Raw genomic sequence first — 20115 nt, 5'->3', positions numbered from 1 at the left:
TCGTCAGGCATCAAGGAATTGGTTTTCGAAGTTTGCTGACGCACTTCGGCGGTATGGATTTATTCAGTCAGGTGCGGATCATTCTCTTTTTGTTTTTAATCGGGGACAAATTTTTCTTGGTGTACTGGTGTATGTAGATGATCTAATCATAGTGGGCAATAGTCCGAGCCACTGTGACTCATTTAAAGGATATCTGGACAAGTGCTTCCGCATAAAGGATTTAGGACCTCTGAAGTATTTCCTTGGCATCGAAGTCACTAGAATGGGTTCTGGTCTTTTTCTCAGTCAACGGAAGTATGTTCTTGACATTTTGACTGAGTGTGGTATGTTGGCATCGCGACCATCACCATTTCCCATGGAGCAGCATCATCGACTATCCACGAGTTCTAGTGATTTATTATCAGATCCGAGCACGTACAGGCGTCTGATTGGGAGACTTATTTATCTGACTATTACAAGGCCAGAAATCAGTTATTCACTTCATATTCTGGCACAGTTCATGCAAGAGCCACGTCAAGATCATTGGGATGCTGCTTTGCGTGTTCTTCGTTATTTGAAACAGTCTCCTGGCCAGGGTCTTTATTTGAAGCCTACATCCCTGGATCTTGAAGCTTTCTGTGACTCGGATTGGGCAAGTTGTCCTTTGACCCGTCGTTCTGTTACGGGATATTTTATTACGCTCGGAGGATGTCCAGTCTCGTGGAAGACAAAGAAACAAACGACAGTTTCTCGCTCATCCGCTGAAGCCGAGTATCGTGCCATGGCTGCAGTTGTTAGTGAGATCATCTGGTTGCGTAATCTACTTTCTTCTCTTGGAGTACATATGATCACACCGACTCGACTATTCTGCGACAATCAGGCTGCAATACACATTGCTGCTAATCCAGTGTTTCACGAACGAACCAAGCACATTGAGATAGATTGTCATTTTGTGCGTGATCACATCAAGTCCGGCGTTGTGACTACCGATCATTTGCCTACGCGACTTCAATTGGCAGATATCTTCACGAAGGCATTGGGTCGAGATCACTTCCGTTTTATTCTTTCCAAGTTGGGCATTTGTGATCCACATGCTCCAACTTGAGGGGGAGTATTAAGGATAGTTCCAATTGTATCGGTGTATAATAGGAACATTGTAATATATATGGTAGTCATATATTTAGGATTAATTAATTTCCTTTACATGTAAAGGCTACGACCTATTTACAGAGTCGATTTACATCAATGGTGATAAGTTGGATTGATTCAAACTTCACAACGGGTTTGAAAATTCGACAAGACTCTCAAAGTAGATACTAGGCAAACACACGAAACAGAGATCACAACTAATTTCTCATTACTTTTTGAAGATGACAATGCATGCGTTTTTCGACATACTATGAGTGTTTGTTATGACTACAGCCAAGTAGGTGGCTTCCTAGAAGTACTAGTCACAAACGATGAAAAACGTAACATGAGTTAGGGGAAATTTAAAACAGCTTTTCCTATACCTTATCTATTATAGATTGATTCTTGGTCACCATGGATGGCGCTCCAGCACTCCCTAACATTTGAGCACCTGAATGGTCAAAATTTAAATATCAGAGAAGCACTAGTACTACATGGCAGCAAAAAATATAACTCAAGATTTGCAGCACGGGTCTTAAGCCAAATTATGCAGGAATATTGGTACCACACCAAAAAATCTCCTGTCAAATATTAGATTAACAAATACTTACATTTATCGTTAATATCTGCTGAAAGCAACTATCACGATACTCATTTCATAATTTCTGGGTGAGTTCCCCATGGGCACATTTTACGACCATCCCAGACCAAGAAAAAATAGATGTGACTTGAAACAGTGAGGATTCAAGTAAAGAATTCCAATGAAAATTCATTTCATGTATACAATTAAAAGAAAGGATAATAGACATTTAGGGTACAATCAGACCTGTTTCCTCCTTAATTTTCCTCTTAAGAACACCTATAGGCCTAATCAAGCCAAGGATAGCATCATTACTATACTTCATCGCAGTTGTATCAAAATCATCACATCTCAGAGTTAGCAAAATAAACACAATTTCAAATGGCACTGAAGAGGATGCAAAAGACCAACACAATAAACAGAACCAACCTAATCGAGGAGGGTTCCTATCATCTTGAGTACTTGGGGCATTTATTTCTCGCTCCATGTGGTCAATTATCTGAAGGCGTCCTTCACATGCAGGTTCCAGGCACTGGCAAATCATGTCTGAAGGGATTCCAGCTGGCTTTATGTCCAGCTGAATTGCAGTGATCCCTTTCCTAGTTCGAGGTTGCGAAAAGCTTTCCAGAATCGCGAGTCCTTGGGCACAGCCGAGTAATCACTGTCCACCATTGCGCCAAATTAGGAAGAGGAAGTTTATGAACGGATGAAGAGGAAGAGCAAGAAGAGGACCGGCTGGGAAACTCATTTAAAGTGATTGTATCATGCGTGTAAATGTACTTAAAATTATAGTTAAACTAGCTCAAATATTAAGTAAATTACACAAGGCCTCAATGCGAGGCCATCAGGGGCTTTTGTCGGCCATGCATGGGCATATTAAGACGTCCTCAGTGATGCCTTAGCGACTCTATCGACTGTTCGACGCGCCTATCCGCTTAGGACCCTTCTCATCAGGGTAGCGCAGGGCGACTGCGTTTGTGACCCGCATGAGGGAGTTATGTGCAAATTTGATTAGACCTCAGTCTAGTCATTCCAGAGTGTTATGCTTAGACTCTTGAAAAGGAACGTCTGGGACTTTGGCTCTGTAGTAACCGATTGCAGGGTGGCTATTACCCGTTTAGAGTTGTTTATGGACAGAGAGAGAAGAGAAAGCATGGGGAGCACATTGTCTCAAGCTAAAAGAATACACAAGTTCACGCCTGCAGCGAGATGTACCCCCTTTTTGTCTTTCTGTGGTGTGGGCTACGTCAAACTGCTCAGATGGTGTGCTCGGTTGCCCACTATGCTCGAGGAAGAATCCGTCTTGGAAAGTTGAGTTGCGTTGAAGAGCCAATCAGGGATCGCGTTAGAGTACATAACCTGGCCATTTCCCTTGGGGATCCCTGGTCCGCGCAGTATGCGAGAGCCTAGGGTGACTGTTTCGTTCATCTCTCGTTTTACTCTCCTTTTGCTACGGTCACCCACCTCGGGGCTGTACCTCTCAACCTAAAGGGGATGAGCTCTCATTTTGCCACGGCTGCCCACAAGGGGTTTCCGGTCGTGCCTCTCTTTTGCCTTAACTTTTACCTAAGCCGCCCCTAAGAAGGGTTTTCGACCTTCTTTCATCTCTCGAGCTTGCAAAGACATATAATTCGAAGGACTCGACCTCCGAGTGCACTGCGTCTTGTTTCCGTCGAGGGGTTGTGTCTGCTGCTCCCTTTTCGTCGGGGGTTTGTTGATTGGATTAGCGCCGTTGGTATTTTCGGTGAACCTTGGCGCTGCCCCGTTTCTTTTATCGGGGGTTTTTCTTTTCGCTTCTTTTTCCTCTCTCTTCTATTCTTTGTTGATGGGTTTTTCCCACTTATTTTCGCTCTATTTTTTTCTTGCAGCTGGAGCTTGTTTTGTGACCCGTGTCTTTGTTTGAGACTCCTCGACTTTGCATCGCCGAGGCCGCTTTGGTGTGCTTCGCCATGTGAAGACTTTCGCGTGTTATTGACCCAATCCCATTTTGTGAGGGCCGGCTTTCTTGGAAGCTTACTCTCATGCACTCGGAAGCCGAACTTCGTGTCATTTTCCCTTGCAAGCATTACAAGTCATCGATCAGTAAGAATTTGGTAAAGAGCAGTTTACGCATGTACATCTTCAATAGCCAATTGCTCGTGGCCGCAAGCGGATAAGCAAATAACCTCTCCACCACTAGTTGTTGGACAAGGACCAAATCGGGGCCGACGATCCACCCAATGGTCCTCACATTTCCATTTGCCCCTCCTGCAAGTTCAGTAAAACAATATTCGAACTAAGTTTTACAATAATTAAATGTTAAAAGCACACGATAAATATATCTTAAATAATTGAGCAAACCTTTTCATTGTTAGAATAAGTCAAATTCCTTAATAATATGATTAACAATTTGTATTATTTAAAAGTAAAATAACATAGACGCCCGCGCAACGTGCTGGTCATGTGACTAGGTCCTAATTATTAGTCTTCCGGTTAACTAATCAATATTAAGTTTAATTGACTCAAATTTCCCCGTTCTCTTTATTATATATATCTAAATTTTTTATTCTTTGTAATATTCAATTCGAGTAACTTTTTCTTTCTATTCCATCATTTTTTTTGGGCCGAACTACTGACCCTTCCTTTGTTTCTTTCTCATGTTTCATAGTGGTTTTTCTCATCAGTTTTCCTTTGAATCTTTTTTTTTTCTTTTTTGTTGATGCAAACAGTACTGAAAGGAACTTTTTTTTAGGAGATTACGATATAACATAATAAGTTGCCTACCGAAAGGATATATAGGTGAATGTTTGTTGAAAATTTTAGGGAGAAGAACCGAATAAGACAACGTTTGTTTAATTTCTTCTTTGAGGTCATTTTGTTGTAATAAGGCCACAATGTTTCTTATTTGAAAAATTCATAATTAATATCGATTTGTTTGGGTTCAAATAGTTTTACGCTTGTTTCATTTAAATAAGGTCTCGAGTTCCAGTCTTTGAGACTATAGAAAATCCACGCTGGGAGAATTTTGTTCTTTAATGAGCGGACCCGGCTCGACTGGATTAGTCGCAACCCAATTGGGCTTTCAAATACCAAAGTTCACACGGAAAAAAAAAAATCATAACTAATGATAATAATTAGATTAGGATTTTATGATAGTAAATTTGCAAAAGAGGAACTACCTCTACTTACCCGGCTAAAAAAAAGGGGAAAGAAGCTACCTCTATTAACGGGCATTGATCTAGTAATACATAAACAACATGGTATCGATTTTCTAGTAGTACTCTCTTTGTCATGTTACCTTTTTTATCCCCCCTTGTTCCACATGATGTTCTTCTAAATTGAACTCACTGAAGGGAAAAAGTAATCTTATTCGAGGAAAAAGAAAGAAGTACTTGTAAAGCTTTCTTCCCACATTTTTTCAAAGGAAAAAAGATCCATCAACTGTTCTCTTCGATCCATATCATCAATACTTGCATTTTCCATAGCCTGAAAAATCAAACAAGTAGATTATATAATTTTGACCAATAAATTGTCAATGGAAGATCGCCATCAGGGAACAACCATGCACAGTGAATGAGCTGATCATTTAATCTAAGAACTCACTTGGATCCATACTTGTAATGGAACCGGCATCCTTCAAACTTGCAGTCGTAATCGTTTTTCCCCGTTCGCTCGATAGTACGATATGTTCATCCCGCACATTGTGTGGCCACGGACAGTGTCGGACCTGAAGCATGAGCCAACTTCCTAAATTGGTCCACAGTCCAAGCCGAGCCCACAAACGTAGTCGAGGTTTCTCTGCAGAGATTCCGAGTCCGCTCCTGTTTGTTTAAGGCAGGCACCACCACCTCCAACCTGATGGGGGTTACGGCAGCGCCGGTGTGACCAACTATGGAGTCAGGTTGGAGCCCGGGATCTATTTGTGTAGATCCATTCCGTTCCATGTGTGTAGATCTATCTGGTCTACGTACCAAAGGTACCCTTACGGTAACCAAGGTTCCATTTCATGTGAGTAGAACCCAATTAGCAACCCACAGCTACCCAACGCCATTTCCCTTCTCGATCAACCCTCTGGTCGCTCAGTCCGAAATATTTGTAAAATTTAATTCACTAAAATTATAAGAGAGTTTGGCTTTATTATCCATTTCATACATTCGTCAAAAAAATTTATATGAAATCTGAGCAAATTGTGCCTCTGCATCACGAGTAGCAAAACGATCATGATTTCTGTCGTATTTTGCTGTGTTATTAGGATCTTCTCTTGTATGTTCTTGCACTTCGATATGTTACTGGACTGAGCACGTTTCGTTCCAACATTTTCCAATTTCGGGGAATCATCACACAAAACGACCATAATGTAATTCCACAATTTTGGGATATACCAATACTATTTAGCCCAATCTTCTCCTTACTAGTTGATTTCATTGGGCAGCTGATATACTAATGAGCTTCCCAAGTTGGGGTTACAAAATACATAGGTTGACTTCGAGCCTTTTGGGCCCTAAACTCGTACAAATTTCATATACATACATATACGCATGTATGTATGTATGTATGTATGTATGTATCAGAACCTCGATCATTTCTTGTAACCAAAATTCACCGACATTGCCCTAAACTCGTAGATATGTTAATTGCAAGGAATGATTATCATTTCTTGTTCTGTCTTAAATCAACAGTCGTGATTGACTCATCACGAGAGATCAGTTCCCCCATATAATCTCTCTCTTTACGAGCTAGCTGTTGTATATACATCGAAATGATGGCTGCATATAGGTAAACGACCGTATGATCCTCAATACATCAATTAGATCATGTCATTGTAGCTTAGGATTCCAAAACAATCCCAACATGACGATGTTGTTTGCCTATCCTTTTCTTGACCCGTTCTCATTTTCTGGTGAAATGCTTAGACCCATTAAATTACTTTTCTTTTTTTAGGTGTACATCTAACCGTATCTGAAAGTTCATTGGACACCGACTAATTCAATTCAAAACGAATTGATCCACTAAAAGATAAAATTCTCTTCTCGAACTCCTGTATGGATTTTCTCCATTTATGAGAAAAGAGAAGTGTCGGTGAGTTTTGGCTGTGGACCCGGCCTAGCTAATTGGATAGACAAAGTAAAAGCTCCAAGTCAATTGACAAAAGTACTCCAAACATTCTGAAAATGACACCCAGCACACACCCGAATTTATCTTTTGGTAGAGAGACAACAAACCTTACATGCATTGCACTTCACTTTAGATTTGTTTATAGGTAATAATTGGCAATTGATCATATCTCATCAGCCATAGCAATTGATCAACTTATAATATATACATAAATATACATACAAATATATTTATATGCAGTGCTACTCTGAGCAAGATGATTGCTGTGTGCGTGTACCATATCGGTTGGGAAATGTGTGTGATGAGTTTCAGCTTCATCAATGATTGCTATCTCATAGTTATCATTGGGGCTTAGGAGTTCTACTTCAGTCCAATCTAGGGAAGTTGATCTTCGAGTGCAAGAAAATCAACGTCTTCTTGCAATTACAGAAAAGTTCACGTTCCATTATTAACCAACCTGCCCGATATCATTGCGTTAAACATCAATATCGGCCTGGATCGTTGCTATATCTGAGGCGAGAATTGAATACCAACAATTTTTATGACTCATGACTGTATGCGGCATCTCAATATTCACACACTTAAACGTGGTTGAAACTATATGATGATATGTGGATATTTTATGACGAGTGAATGAATGGAAACACATTTTACATATATTTAGACTTTAGAAAAAAGTAATTTACCCTCAGAGTTTTGAGGGTGGTAAAGATTTGCCCTATGATCTTTCAAAAATTGCACATTACCCCCCAACCTCTATGGAAAATAGGTGATTTGCCCCTCGGTTTAAATTCGAACGAAATCGTTTATAATAATAATAATAAAAATAAAATCAATAAAAAAGAAAGAAAATGGAAGTTGGGTGTGAGGGAGGCTCGCCGGCCACCCCACTCCCTAATCGACATTACCGCGGGCACAGAACTCGCCAGTGACATCGATCTAGGCGGTGGGGTGGCCGTGGGGGACGAGGGCTCCCCCACCCTCGATTACGGAAATCCCTTTTGAGATTTCTAAAATTAGGTTTTCAGAAATCCCGAATGGGATTTCCGTAATCGAGGGTGGGGGAGCCCCCCATCCCTCGCGGCCACCACCTCCTAGATTGACGTCACCGGCAAGTTATGTGCCCGTCGGTAACGCCTATTAGGGAGTGAGGTGGCCGGCGGGGCTCCTTCACACCCGACTGGGATTCCCGAAATCGAGGGTGGGGAGCCTCCACCCGCCACCTCATCCCCCCGATCAACGTTGCCTGGGGTTTTGTTCCCAATGGCAACGTCGATCAGGGGATGTGGTGGTCGACAAGGACTACCCCACCTCTGATTGCGAGAACCCCAGTCGAGATTTCCATAATCGGGGTAAGAAAGCCCTCGCCGGCCGGAATTATAACCGAGAGACCAAAGCGCCTATTTCCCATTAAGGTGGGGGATAATGTGCAACTTTTGAAAGATCATAGAGCAAACATTTACCGCCCTCAAAGTTTTGGAAGCAAATTGCTTTTTTCTCTTTAGACTTTTACCCATTAATAAACTGACCCAGTTTGGGATTCATGTACCAGGATAAACAAAGATCTTCAAATGGATAAGAAATGAATGAATCTCCTTAATTTTTTTTTCGAATTACAAAGGAGATTCAAGAATTTAAAAGGGAACAGAAATGGGAAGGGTATATATTAAGGACACGAGAATCTCAAGGAGAGAATCGAATTCAAATTTCTTGATATTGAATAAGGTAATACCATTATACTAAACCCCTTAATTAAGCATTCACCCAGTGCTGGATAAATTTCCTTTTCAGTCAATTACACTTTTTACTAACCTATGGCTCAGCAATTATGTTATTTTTAATGAAAGTGCAAAAGAATCTTTAGATCGATGAAGTTGATTAATAATAATGACACTTGATTAATGTGACGCTTGAACCAATCACCAAGACACATAGTGTGCCTTAGCCAAACATGGGTCCACGTTTTAATTAATTAAGTCATCGTTTAATGCATATATGGCTAACACATATAATACTGACCACATGACAATGATTAGAAACAATGAAGAAATTAATTAACTTTGAGTTACAAAATAATCATAAATATATATACATAACATTCTCATCGTCAAAGTAATTAATAAAGAAGAATAAGCAATTTAACTCTCATACTCCTTCATCCATGGCTCATTGCCTTATAAATATACTAGTCCTTTAGCCCACGTTTTTTGCAGGTACTTATATTTTTTGGAGACACGTAAGTAAGTTGTACATTTGTTGAATAAAATTTTCGAGAAATCAAAAATTCAAAAGTGCCTTCATGAGAAAATAAAAGATTATGGTGTAAATTACAAAAGTCAAAGCATTTTTGTTGCTTAATGCAGGTAAGAGCTCATATGGGTCTCCGCAGAAGCTGACGTGGTGCGTCCTTGTACAACCGGAAGACTCCAAGAGGCTCTCAGGGAATACTTTGAATTACACAATATATAGGTTGGATCAAGATCTTCTCTATCATGTGGAAGTTCATTTTATATGACCAAAAGTTTCGTTTCTCGTTAACAAAATAATATAATGAAAAGATGGTGTTGTATAGTAACGCACGCCCTCGTCTAATAATCAAGAGGTTTCAGGTTAAATATTAAGCGGGATTACATATACATATTCCTTTATTAGATATTAAAATTCTATTTTATTATATTAGATCCACAAGTGTCCATTATAATCGGAAAAAATAATATAAGAATTATCATCCTTCTTAATTTTTTTGCTTGAAAGTCAATGAATATCCATTGATGATAAAAACGGGTACAGGGAGAAAATTATCCAAAGGGATACATTGCAAGGCTAAGAAAAACAAAATCCACCAGATCATTACAAAGAACTATCATCCATCTTTATTAGTTAAACTCTCATAAATAAATCCATATATTTATGTGTATCTATATATAATTGCCTTTTTCTCTATCTATCCATCTGTGTATCTATCTACCTATATATATATCTGTGTGTGTGAGACCCACAGAGCCACATTTTTCATGAAAAAAACAAAAAAGGACCCATAGAGATATGGACTACACTTGGGACGACAGAATGATGAGAAGGGGTCCAATTTAATCCTAGCGCAGCTGCATTGCAATTTAGTCACAGAGCACGTGTTCGTGTTCGTGTTTGTGGTTTCAAAGAAAATATAAATATATCATCAGTCTTGTAATATTAATTTTAGCCTACCATATAGCATCATAAGTCTTGTAATATTAATGGGGATGCCCTACCATATAGCATGAACAAAATCTTTCTCATATCATCAATTGCGTTAGGCGGCGTCTTCGCTTTAGATTTCGAGAAGTTCCAAGTACATATATAATGTGATCTGGGACAGCCCAATTGGTTGGAGGTTGAGCGTACTAATTAATGCTTCAGAAGGTATATGAATATGAATAATATATATATACATACATATGCATACACGCGGGACGGCACCTCGTCATCAGTTCTATTGTCAAAAATCGAGCGTCAATAATTTTTTTTCTTTTTTAAAATAAATTTCATGGAATCAATTGGAGTAATAGGGAAGCAACTATGATTCTTTTGGAAATGATAATAACGTTATCATTTTTCTAGGTGTTATTCTAATAATTATTATATATCAAATCGACACGATATCATATATTATTAATGCTAGACAAAGGTGGTGCCCTCCTTGTACAATATGCTTGGGGTATTCTTGGCCTAGGACCATGTAAGTGGTCCTATAATAAGCCACTAAATATCGTGTTGTTGACAAATTATATTTTTAGTGGGATTTTTTTTTATATACGATATACTCTCAGATGAACTCATTGCAAGCATTCACTTTGTGATAAGGAAGGAATCGATACTCAAATAGAAATTAGTCTCGATCATAGCTAGGCTGAGGTACTACCCAAGGTTTGATGGGAAAATGATAGTGGTCCTATGATAACTCGATATTAGCTGTGATTAATTAATTTCTCATATTTGATATATGTTAACTCGGGTTTGAGATTGAGATGTGTGCATTATATCTATGAAATTAATAATTCAAAACAAAATCATGTGATTTTCGAAAGTGGGGATGGCCCGTTGTTCCCTACCAACCGCGGAACAAAGCTTAACCATACGCCCATCCGTTTCTCATTGAAATCTCTCACCTCTCAAATCTTCAATTTTTTTTCTTCTTTCAAGCCGGTCAAACATCATTCATAAAGCAAAAAGAAAATAAAAGAAATTGGCTGTCTATGTTTCTCCACGAACTGGTGGTGGATGTTATTTGGGGTGCTCTTAACTTTCGAATAGCAATTGGTACATAGGGAGAAAAAAAAATAAACATCAACATTACATAAAGGGTAGCTACGATAAGTGCTGCATAGTAGCAAATTTGTAACGGAGAAAATTTATGAATCTCTTATAAGGATAAAAGAAAATAATAATAAAAGAATACTGGAAGATATTTAGTTATAAAATTGGGATACAAAAATAAATCTCCATTTCCACATGGATAAGTGTAGAGACTAGTGCTGGCAGCAAACTGCCAAATTCAAGTCTTTCCTCTTTTATTTTTTATTGTTTATGGAAAGGGATAATACTCAGCCATTTTTTAATGCATGTACATTGATGAAGAACATGATACGAGAGGGACATTATATACAAATTGATGCATGTATTCAATGTATACGTTGCCGCCTTTGATCCCAACAGATCTCATTAAACGTTGCCATGAAAAGTTTTTTCTTCATTGCAACTACCTTTTCTCCAAAACATACGTGGTCGGTAGATATAATTTTTTCAGTTAGCTAGCGAGTGAGAAACTACTGCATGGTGACACCTCCTATAAGACACATCGAGATCGATCAATACTATGATTGGACGGTGTCGCAAAAATTTATTGGATTCTTGCAGCTATCTGTGGAATTTTATTTATGGGCCATTATTGAACTCGTTAATTAAGTTACAATATGCCTTTTTCTTTGGGTGATCTGGTTACACTTACATGCATGCCTTTTACGTACGTATACTTATAAATATGAGTGTGTAATAACTAATATGCAATGTTTTTGTGGAATCTTTATTTACTTTATTCACTAACCTTTTTCCCTTCCCCCCACCCCATTTCCCTATGAAATTAAAAAAGTACCCTTTTTTTCTCTTTCGGGGGGCAAAAACATTGCGCTCGAGATTCCTCTAATAATTAATCATACAGATAGATCAAATTAAGCAATGAAATATACCCAGAATGGAGATTAACTAAGCAAATAAAATGGTGAATGGCAAAAGGGGAAGAAAAGGCCATGCAATTCCTATCGCTTTTCCTCTCTTTTTGTCGTCCTCTAATTTTTCCCATGCATGCACATGGATTCATTAAGAAAACTTGAGAAGATATATATAGGATATTCTCGATAATGTTGGGAATCCTATTTTCTCATGCATACGAAAGTTATTAGCGACATCCTCCCTTACAACTGAATAAAGTTATTAACACTAATGGAGAAAGAGGATATAGCGTAATAATACGCGTACTCACTTGATAACGTAGATGAAGTTCGATTCTTGCAGTTAGAAAATCCGTACTCTTTTATTAAATATCTTTTTTTTCATTTATAATTGAAAAAAAAAGATGAGTTATTAGCACCAATGAACCTGCCACAATTATAAAGATTTTTTGTGGTGAACAATTAAAAAGATTTCTTCATCGTATTTTACCTCCATATAAAGCTCACATATCGGGATTAAGAAAAAGAAAGGTCGACGTACGCTAAAGAATGTTTGAGAAAGATCACATCGTCATTCATTGTAATTCCATTTTAAGATTTGGGGCATCATAATTAACCTGATTTGATCCAAGTAATTCAACATGTATTCTTTTAAGTAAAATTTTGGACCTGAGTCTTATAAACGAAAAAAATCAACGTTTGAAGAGTTTTACTCCTCAGTGAACCAACTTGAACTGAATTAGTCGAAACCCATTAGATTTCTTGATATCAAGGTAGACACGATTTGGGGCATCATACTAGTTAATATGTATTTATTAGAGTAAAAGTAGATTAATTGTTTAATATTTCACCGAACTTTCGACTGTCTTATTTATTTATTTATTTTGAAGGCAATTCAATTGCCTTATACAGAAACAAGGTTGAGACGCATGCGCGACGCGTCTTCTTTTCAAGTGGAGATAGATAAGGTGGTCAATGCACACAGTACAAGTTGTCGTTCTTCGATATATATATCCACAATATAGATTGAAAAGTCGTACAAGTGATTTCTATTACTGAGGAGGAAAAAAGAGGAAGAGAACAAAGAAAAGGAAGAGAGCAAGGCCGAAAGATCAAATGGGCAATAATAATATGTGGAGCATTGGAATGGCATGGCGTGGCATGTGGGATAAACCCATTGGAAAGGACACGTAAAAAATAATAAGGCCATGAACATTCTCTGGCCCCACACGCCTTACTAAATATAATTTTTTAAGGCCATTGGTATTTGTTTTTTTTCAAGTAAAGTATTATATTTGAATCTAATGAATTAAAAAAATTCTTACCGGGAATATTTTATTTCCTTAGTGGACCGAACAAACTCAAAATGGATTAATTGAAACCGGATAAGTACATGGAAAAAAAAACTGATAAAACATACTTGTAGAAAGAAACGCAAAGAGATTGTTGTAGTGCCTGCCTACTACTACTGTTTTCTTTTTTAAAAAAAAAACACGTGTGGAATTTAGTAAAATAAAAATAAAATATGAGAAATTTGATTAAAAATTTAATTTGAATTTTTTATAACGGTAATGTATGCCATTGCACTACACTTGTTTTGCCAGACCGGACACTCGTTTCCTTCTCAAGTCAACTAGTCAAGTGGTCGGTAGTAGAGTACAGCTCATGCAAGATTTAGACCGGACACTTTCATTACTCCCTCCATCCACCACATAAATCTCCCCATCCATGTAAGTATACACTTATAGTCAAATTTATTGTACGACTTCATCAATCACTATAAGCAGAACCATCAATGGTGATGATTTAGTAGTTAATATGTTTATTCTCATAAGATTTGATAATTCTAAGATTTTAAGTTCGAATCTCCTCTATGTATTTGGTTAAAATATTTACTACAAGTATGCTTTTTACTTGGGTTTGGAGAATATCAATTTATGTGAACTATACTAAATCTTTGATAGTGTTATGCTAATGGGATTATTGTTTGCGTTGATTTATCTGATATGTTTACGATTGAACACAAGAGTCCAAATATTATGTAATGAGGATGATCATGTTGCGATCATGTTGTTCACCATTTTACTTATAGAACAATATAAGCAGAACTCTACTTCCTCTTTTGAACGGGGAATTTTGTAACATGACAATTAATCACAATGATAAATATTTGATAATTGTATTGAAAAGTGTGATATTTTTATTCAAATGGAAAGAAAAATGAAATAATAAGTTAAGTACGACGCATTTAAATAAAAATACCATACATTCACTAATATAAGTTGGTTCAAACAGTTTTTTTATTGTTCTTCTTAAATAAGGTTTCGAGTTCAAGTATTGTAAATTGAGAAAATTCACGTTGTGAAAGTTTTGCCCACTTAGTAGGCCGATCTTACTCGAGTTGAATCTATCGAGGTTCATTGGGCTTCCGGATACCATGGTACATTGAAAAAATATATATAATGCCTTTCGACAAAATGTACAAAACTTGGCACTATGACTCATTGTCATGTTTATCAAACATTCATAGTCATATTGCAACTTTATGATGTAACATTCGATTCTCTTGGGACAATGTCAGTCCATAGTCATGCTCTCACCGCGTGACGAAAATTTATAAGCATCAGGACATTTCTCATGGCATGCATGCAGGGAAAGCGATCCCTATATATATGATCGATCTTTTAAAAGAAAATCGAACTCATACATGTTTATATACGTAGGTTCAATAGTGCTATATATATATATATATATATATATATGCGCGCGCGCGCGCGCCTTAATTATACATCCGTGGATCCTGCCAACTGATTTGCCAGGATCCATAGTGATACAAAAAGTATTAAATCTATATATATTACATATATCCAAACATCTTCTCCTAAATAATATAAATTATAAATTTTACAGCAAAAAAAATTATAAATTATAAATTATAAATTATAAATATGTGCCACCAACAATATTAAACACATTATAGTACATATATATATATATACACACACACATTTATCTATCTATCTATCTATCCAAATTCATCCTCTCTTTCTAATTTGTCCCAGCACAAACTACTATATCCATCCCCCGCCTCTATATAATCACTCTTCCTCTTCTCACGGTCTCTTTCCGGCCCATTTATACTACCAAAACTACCATACTATGGAATACGGCAGGCTCCGGCCCTCCGATTCTGGTGGCCTCGACCACCCCGATCCCACCGCATACACTACCAACCGCAGCAGCAGGAGGCGGCGGCTCATTCTCCTCTCCCTCCTATCCCTCGCTCTGATCCTCGCATCCGCGATCTCAGCCATGCTTGTTCTCGGCCTCCGGACAGGTACAGACCGAACTGACCGTGGCCCGCGTCGAATCCGGCCCACTCAGGCCATCTCCCAGACGTGCGGTCATGCCCGGTACCCGAGCCTCTGCATGGAGTCACTGCTCGAGTTCCCGGGCACTGAGGCTGCGAGCGAGCAGGACCTTGTCCACATTTCCTTCAACGTGACGCTCCAGCGGTTCAGCAAGGCCCTATACTTCACGTCGGCGATCAGCAGCCTCCCGATGGTGCCACGGGTGCGGTCGGCGTACCAGGACTGCCTCGAGCTCCTGGATGACTCCGTGGACGTGCTCTCCCGCTCGCTCTCCGCCGTCGTTGGTGGAGGCGGGAAGCGGTTGGGGTCCACGCAGGACGTCATGACTTGGCTGAGTGCTGCAATGACGAACCAAGATACGTGCTCGGAGGGCTTCGCCGACGTCAGCGGCACCGTGAAGGAGCAGGTGACCACGCGGCTGAGGGACCTGTCGGAACTCGTCAGCAACTGCCTCGCCATCTTCTCAGCCTCCGGCGGGGAAGACTTCGCCGGCGTGCCCATTCAGAACCGTCGCCGGAGGTTGCTGGGGTCGGACTCCCTTAGAAGTCGAGGTGGGCCCCCCTTCAAATCGACGTCAATTTTTTTTTTTGACCTACAACGTCCACTATGTGACTAAGGTCTTCAAAATAGGAATTGACACCATTCATATATTTTGAATGTCAAAGTACATAATTTAGACTAGGAAGCAGAGAACACCGACATTGCACATATTCTGTGATATGTCCCTTAATCGTACGCAATATATGCATGTAAATCTCACCGACAAGATCTATCTGTTTTCCCCAGCAGAGGAGGGATTCCCGGCATGGCTTGGGAGGAGGGAGAGACGGTTGTTGCAGATGCCAGTGGCGGCAATACAGGCGGACATAGTGGTGTCGCAGGACGGGAATGGGACCTGCAAGACCATATCGGAGGCCATTAAGAAGGCCCCCGAGAATAGCACCCGCCGCACCATCATCTATGTACGTGCTGGAAGGTAAGAATTCACATTCGCCTCCCCCCAAAGATTTCTATTGTACGTATGAACAGTAAAAAATCATAGACACGATAAAATGATAAATAAATAAATAAACAGTAAAAATACTATAAAGGGGGAAGGATTGATCAACCAATGATATATATCAATTAAGGAAAGACGATGATGGACATAAGACTGTGTGAGTTGTTGTCCGAACGTTTGAGGGGTTGGTGATGGGGCCTCAGACCTCTCGCACATCACTTTCGTCCGACTCTTCTTTTCTATTTTCTTTTAATTTTTGTATTACTGTTCTTCAATTTTAGCTCCACTGACTCGATCATTTCATTAATTTTTTTTTTCACCAACAAGAGGGAATGTCTATTGGTGATTTCCTATTAATAAAATTGTTAGGCTTATTGTGTTTAGTTATTGTAGATTTTGGTTGTTATATACATATATATATATATATATATGCAACTTTTTTTTTTCGTTTTGGCCACTATATGTGCAACTTGTCAAGAAGCATATATATATATATATATATATATATACACGCACTTTTAATTATTATAACATGCAAACTATGCATATGTACGTTCCTCTTGAAATTTGTTCTTTTTAAGTGTTTTGAGAGTAAAATTATTCTAATTCATTGAGGAAGAGAGTGTAGTGTAGTGATACATATCGCGCTTATTTATCAAGAGATTGTATGAGCCTTTTTTATTATCGAAAAAATTATTCTAGTCCTTCATTTTATCTCTCTCGTCATTTTCCCTTTCCTAAAGTATGTCCCGTGAGTTCCTACTGTATTATCGAAAAAATTACTATAGTCCTTCATTTTATCTCTCTCATCATTTTCCCTTTCCTAAAGTATGTCCCGTGAGTTCATGCGTGCAACTTTTTATTACCATCTTTCCTTTACAAGGCCAACAGATAGACGGAAATACGAAAGCAAGCAAAAGAGAATCACCCAAAAAGAAAATCTACGTATTTAATAAAACAAATAATATATTACCCCAAAAATAAAACAGAAAATATTAAAAAAAAAATAAAAAATAATAATAATAAAAAAAACAGTTTTTTGTATACTCGTGTGTTCTTTTATAGATATCACATGAAATATGCACCAATGCTCATTGCTCGTTTATTTTTCATGGGCATTGATTAGGAGGCACCGATCACGACAATTTTTTTGAAAATGAAAAATATCGGGAAATTTATAGATGAATGGAGGAAATAAATATATTTGTGTTCATTTATTTTTCCGAATAAACGATGGCCTCTATTTTTCTTGGATTTTTTTTGTTGATACAAGTAATGAATTAACATGTTTGAATTTATATTTCTTTCTATTTTTCCTTAAGAAAAACAAAAACAAATGCGATTTTCTTTCAGGTATGAGGAAAATAATTTGAAGGTGGGGAGGAAGAAGACCAACTTGATGTTTATAGGGGACGGGAAGGGCAAGACCGTCATTTCCGGTGGCAAGAGCGTTTTTGACAACATGACCACTTTCCATACGGCTTCTTTCGGTAAGTAATATTTTATTGGCCCAATAAAAAGAAAAAAAAAACATTAGGAGAACAAGCATACATTTAGAAAATTATTATTATTATTATTATTATCATCATCATCATCGAAAATGGGATTCGGCATACGTTTATAATGAATAGCGATCATTGATGTTGTCTTTTGACGGGAAGATGTTGTACTCAAAATTATCGATATCCTCCAATTTTCAAGTGCTATTAGTGGCAAAAAACGAAATTAAAGATATAACTCCAATTTCTATCTTGACATCTTTTGCTTTTGGTTTAAATAGTGCGTAAAGGATTATTTTGTTTGTTTTATTGAAAAAAAAAAATCGGGGTTGTAGAACTCTCTTGCACCTACCTATATGGCCCATTCCACAATCCATATGGTTAAACAGAGATATTAATGTGGTCCCAAAAATCAAATGTGCGGTCACAATTTTGAGAAACTTAATTGACGATAAATGTTTTTAGTACATGGGTTTCCCGTATCTCTTTTTTTTTAAATACCAACCTCTTGTGCAACCGAAAATTAAAAAAAAAAAAACTTGTTATTGCATTCATCAATATAGAAAGATTCTTCTCTGCTATTATAAAGATGTAAGAATCAATCAACCACTTCAAATTTGATTTGAGCATTTTCAAGTTAATGTTTTCTGCTATTTCCATTCTCTTTCATCAAAGCAAATAGTAATCTTTTATATGTCAAAGCTGCCCAATAATTAATGTGGCTCGATAGTTTGTGATATAAGTAGTCACGATCTGATTTCATTAACTGTGTATTTTGCGTTTGTGTATGCAGCCGCAACGGGATCAGGCTTTATTGCTCGGGACATGACATTCGAGAACTGGGCAGGGCCTGTGAAGCACCAGGCAGTGGCCCTAAGGGTCGGGGCGGACCACGCGGTCATATATAGATGCAACATCATAGGGTACCAGGACACGCTCTACGTCCACTCCAATCGTCAGTTCTTCCGCGAGTGCAATATCTATGGGACGGTCGATTTCATCTTTGGGAATGCAGCGGTCGTGCTGCAGAACTGTAGCCTGTATGCCCGCAAGCCCATGGCAATGCAGAAGAACACCATCACAGCCCAGAACCGAAAGGACCCGAACCAGAACACTGGCATTTCGATCCACGCTTGTCGGATCCTTGCGACCTCGGACCTCCTTGGTTCCAACGGCAGCTTCCCGACCTACTTGGGCCGGCCATGGAAGCTCTACTCTCGGACCGTGTACATGCAGTCCTACATAGGAGGCCACGTCCACCCACGTGGCTGGCTCGAGTGGAATGCCACATTCGCCCTTGACACGCTCTACTATGGCGAGTACATGAACTACGGGCCGGGCGGGGCAATCGGCCAGAGGATCAAGTGGCCAGGTTACCGGGTCATAAACTCAACAGTGGAGGCCAGCAAATTCACGGTCGGGCAATTCATATTCGGGTCGTCATGGTTGCCGTCGACCGGAGTGGCATTCATGGCCGGACTTTCGGTTTAGTTAACCTCTTATTAACATTGTGATATAGGCGCAAAATAGTGAAGTAAACCCCCATGAACTCAGTGGATTTTTTTTTTTTTTTCAATTTTCTTCTTTGTAATTGTGGTATATAATATATAGTCTCTAATAAGATGTGTCCAGCTCTCTTTTTTAATTTTTTGTTCAACAAAATGTTTAGCAATAAAAATAAAGTTGATCGATTTGTCCTATCCTCTTTTTTCCTTGTCTTTGACTAAATTTCTGTAGTTTGGACATATTAATGAATCAATAATCTGAATTAGCAAATTGATTATTCTTCCTATGAAGGATCTAAACTGTTGATTAAGATTTGAAATTGAGGACCAAAAAGGATCAAATTACACTGTAGAAAGGTTGACTTTATGTCGCCAGCAACTTGTCGGTCCGTTTGTAATTTTGTGTCGGTGCGATCTGAAAATACAAAATCGAAAATTAAATGCTGACTAGAGCTGCCTCATTTATGACGCAGCATAACATCCCATCAATGTTGTTATTATTATTGTTATCATTATTTGAAACCACTGGATATTTATGACCTATTGGCGAAAAGTGAGCCCGATCTTGACCCTAAAATCTTTTCAGTAACATTATATATTTATTTTATTTCAATTTTAATCATTCCCTCTCTTATTACTCATCTTACTCTTGCGCAATCATATTTTCCAACAAAACTAAATTAAAAGTTAAAATCACTGCGAAACAAAAGAACAGTTTGATTGAGCTTTCTAAACCCAGTTATCAAATGTAT

At 38.3% G+C, this 20115-nt stretch overlaps 1 protein-coding gene across 2 annotated transcripts; it reads left to right on the top strand.

The window, feature by feature from the left end:
• Positions 1 to 14994: 14994 nt before the first annotated feature.
• LOC116205061 (probable pectinesterase/pectinesterase inhibitor 34) lies at positions 14995 to 19558 on the top strand. 2 transcript variants are annotated; one of them, XM_031537509.1, is made up of 4 exons: positions 14995 to 15910; positions 16146 to 16335; positions 17713 to 17849; positions 18652 to 19558. In XM_031537509.1, the coding sequence occupies exons 1-4, from the start codon at positions 15148 to 15150 to the stop codon at positions 19347 to 19349; spliced, it is 1788 nt and encodes a 595-aa protein (XP_031393369.1). In that variant the 5' UTR covers positions 14995 to 15147; the 3' UTR covers positions 19350 to 19558. The 2 variants fall into 2 exon arrangements, with proteins under 2 accessions (XP_031393369.1, XP_031393370.1); XM_031537510.1 differs by having other exon boundaries at positions 14996 to 15910; positions 16149 to 16335.
• The last annotated feature ends 557 nt before the right edge of the window (positions 19559 to 20115 follow it).

This window comes from Punica granatum, chromosome 4, assembly GCF_007655135.1.
Source record: "Punica granatum isolate Tunisia-2019 chromosome 4, ASM765513v2, whole genome shotgun sequence".
NCBI lineage: Eukaryota > Viridiplantae > Streptophyta > Magnoliopsida > Myrtales > Lythraceae > Punica > Punica granatum.
Note: the sequence above shows the minus strand (reverse complement) of the source record. Positions and strands in the feature narration are given on the sequence as shown.